At 42.6% G+C, this 2,500-nt stretch overlaps 1 protein-coding gene across 2 annotated transcripts in view; it reads right to left on the bottom strand.

The window, feature by feature from the left end:
- Nucleotides 1-2,500, bottom strand: part of LOC119576931 — a 78,129-nt gene that overhangs the window by 6,689 nt on the left and 68,940 nt on the right. For both annotated transcript variants that reach the window (XM_037924581.1, XM_037924582.1), the window contains 5 exons: nt 2,496-2,500; nt 1,725-2,071; nt 1,239-1,352; nt 811-948; nt 163-369 (listed from right to left, as the gene is read on the bottom strand). The exon at nt 2,496-2,500 is cut by the window's right edge and continues 196 nt beyond it. In XM_037924581.1, coding sequence (XP_037780509.1) covers nt 163-369; nt 811-948; nt 1,239-1,352; nt 1,725-2,071; nt 2,496-2,500 — 811 coding nt within the window. The remainder of the gene's footprint in view (nt 1-162; nt 370-810; nt 949-1,238; nt 1,353-1,724; nt 2,072-2,495) is intronic.

Below are 2,500 nucleotides of genomic sequence, written 5' to 3'. Positions count from 1 at the left end.
AGATTCTTTAAATCTAATATCATAACGAAATACAAATACAAACGAACGTGCCCAAAACTGATAACAATTTTACCCCCCAGGGTTACGTCTTCTAACAGACTTCCTTAGCAATAACAACAATAACACGCCTTATAAAAAAGAAAAAAAAGAAAAAATACGTACAAATGAATGCGTCCCAGATTTCGGTACAGCTGCCACAGGGACGTGCCGACATCGAGGGCGTATTGTACCGTCGTGTCCAGGGGCTCCTCGCTGTCACTCAACGCTGGCATCCGGTTGTAGATGTTCATAACCAGCGGTCTCACGCATGGGTTGATCTTCTTGCTGATCATTAGGTAGACCGTTTGCATGTACGAGATGTCCATTTCCCTGTGAATTTTATAGTAAGGGTTATCGTCTTGAAAATTTCGGGAGAGAGAGGGAGGGAAAGAGGGAGGGAGGGAGGGAGGGAGGGAGGGAGGGAGGGAGGGAGAGAGGGAGGGAGGGAGGGAAGGAAGGAAGGAGGGGGTAGGTAGGCTCAGAGGGAGGGAAGGAAGGATACATATATCTGTGTGTGTGTATATACATATACATATATAGAAAGCGAGAGAGAGAGAGAGAGAGAGAGAGAGAGAGAGAGAGAGAGAGAGAGAGAGAGAGAGAGAGAGAGAGAGAGAGAGAGAGAGAGAGAGAAAGTCCATTAGAATATACAAAATATACACCAAAACCAAAAGAAATATCTAGGGGAAAAAATCCTCAGTCTCATTAACTATAATCATTTATCATATAATATTATAATCATCAGACTCTGCAGTATAAAGGCTCCATTACTTCTTCAGAATTCCGTTGTAGAAATTAGCAGCATGTGTGAGGAAGGTGTGAGATTCTTCAAGGATTTTGATGACTCTTAGTATCTGCTCGTCTGCGGTTTTCACGCCAATCAGCTGTTCTTCAACCAAGAGAGTCCACCTGCAAAGGCAATATGAGGATAGGTCCACGCAAATTAAAAATATATGTAAAAGCTCAAATCAGCCATTAATGCGAATCATTTTACAAGTGCAATTCCAATATATTTGTGTATATGTATGTATGTATGTCTTTCTTACTTTCTGTCTGTTTGTCTGTCTGTCTGTCTGTCTTTGTCTGTCGGTATGTCTCTATCTGTCTGCCTCTGTCTGTCTGTCTGTCTAATCTATCTATATATACACCTATCTAACTAACTGTCTACCTGTCTGTATGTTACTCTGTCTTTCAATTACCAATTTTTCGCATGTAAGTTGAGACTGGCCATGACTGCTTCTTGTAGGTGGGGAAGGTCCTCATGATCCAGGAGTGCTCGCGTCTGGGAATGGCTTTGTATACTCTGCAGGGCTCTGTGTATAAGGAATTTACGTTATGTCACTGGCAGGCACATAAAAGTTACTTTATCTGAAACATGGTCCATAAGAACAAAATAATGATGAGGTGTGAATATAGAAATGTAAATAACCGATGTAAAAAATATATAATAATTCTAATTCAAAGAGGGGTGTAAGTTATGATTATCATTATCATTGTTGTTATTTTTTGTAAACAATAAAATGGAAATATCGAAACATGAATAATATTAAACCACCATGACTTAGACTTTTGAGTTATGTTTACCATTCTTTCCTAGATGAAAACTAACGAAGAATGAAAATAATCAAAAACTATTTCAAACAAATATCCAAGCATCTCTATATTACTAAAGACCCAATACTCACTTTAACGTGTAGCTGAGTTGGTGCTGCGCAATGACGCCTGAAGAAGGAGGGAAGGCTTCATGGAGATCCTTGAGGCGTTCGACGTGAGCCCTTACGAAGTAAGAGAGAGAAGCCTGCAGCTCAGTTAGGTCCTCGCCCTCATACAGTCCCTTCCCGAGAGCTGCCTGTACGCGGTGCAGCTGTGAGAGAATCCATGCAGCATCTACGGTGGCAACCCGGCTGCCAACGCACCACCACGACAGCTGCATGCTGGCTTCGGTGAGGCCAAGCATAATAGCATGCTGAGCCAGAGCCGCTGCTGCCCCGCTGCTGACATGGCCATTCCACGGTGTCACCCACTCGTCCTGCTGTAAGGTGAGATGGACGTGAAATGTGATATGTGATTTTTTCCTGTTGAAGTTTTAAGTACGTGGTTTTATGACGTTTCTTTGCGGCTGTGAATATGGAGTATTTTAGTATCCATTGTGCCATACTGATCATCTTGTTCTCCTCTCTACTTCTTCACTCCCTACACATATCGTCATCTGTGTCTTTCTGTCTACACACACACACAGACACTAATACATTTACACACACACACACACACACACACACACACACACACACACACACACACACACACACACACACACACACACACACACACACACACACACTAACACACACACAAACACACACACACACACACACACACACACACACACACACACACACACACACACACACACACACAGTTCATTCCCGTTTCCCCACTATCTATATGATCCTCACGTGGT

The sequence above is a fragment of the Penaeus monodon genome, chromosome 9, assembly GCF_015228065.2.
Source record: "Penaeus monodon isolate SGIC_2016 chromosome 9, NSTDA_Pmon_1, whole genome shotgun sequence".
Classification (NCBI taxonomy): domain Eukaryota; kingdom Metazoa; phylum Arthropoda; class Malacostraca; order Decapoda; family Penaeidae; genus Penaeus; species Penaeus monodon.
The sequence above is the reverse complement of the archived record's forward strand: the minus strand, read 5'-3'. Positions and strand labels throughout refer to the sequence as shown.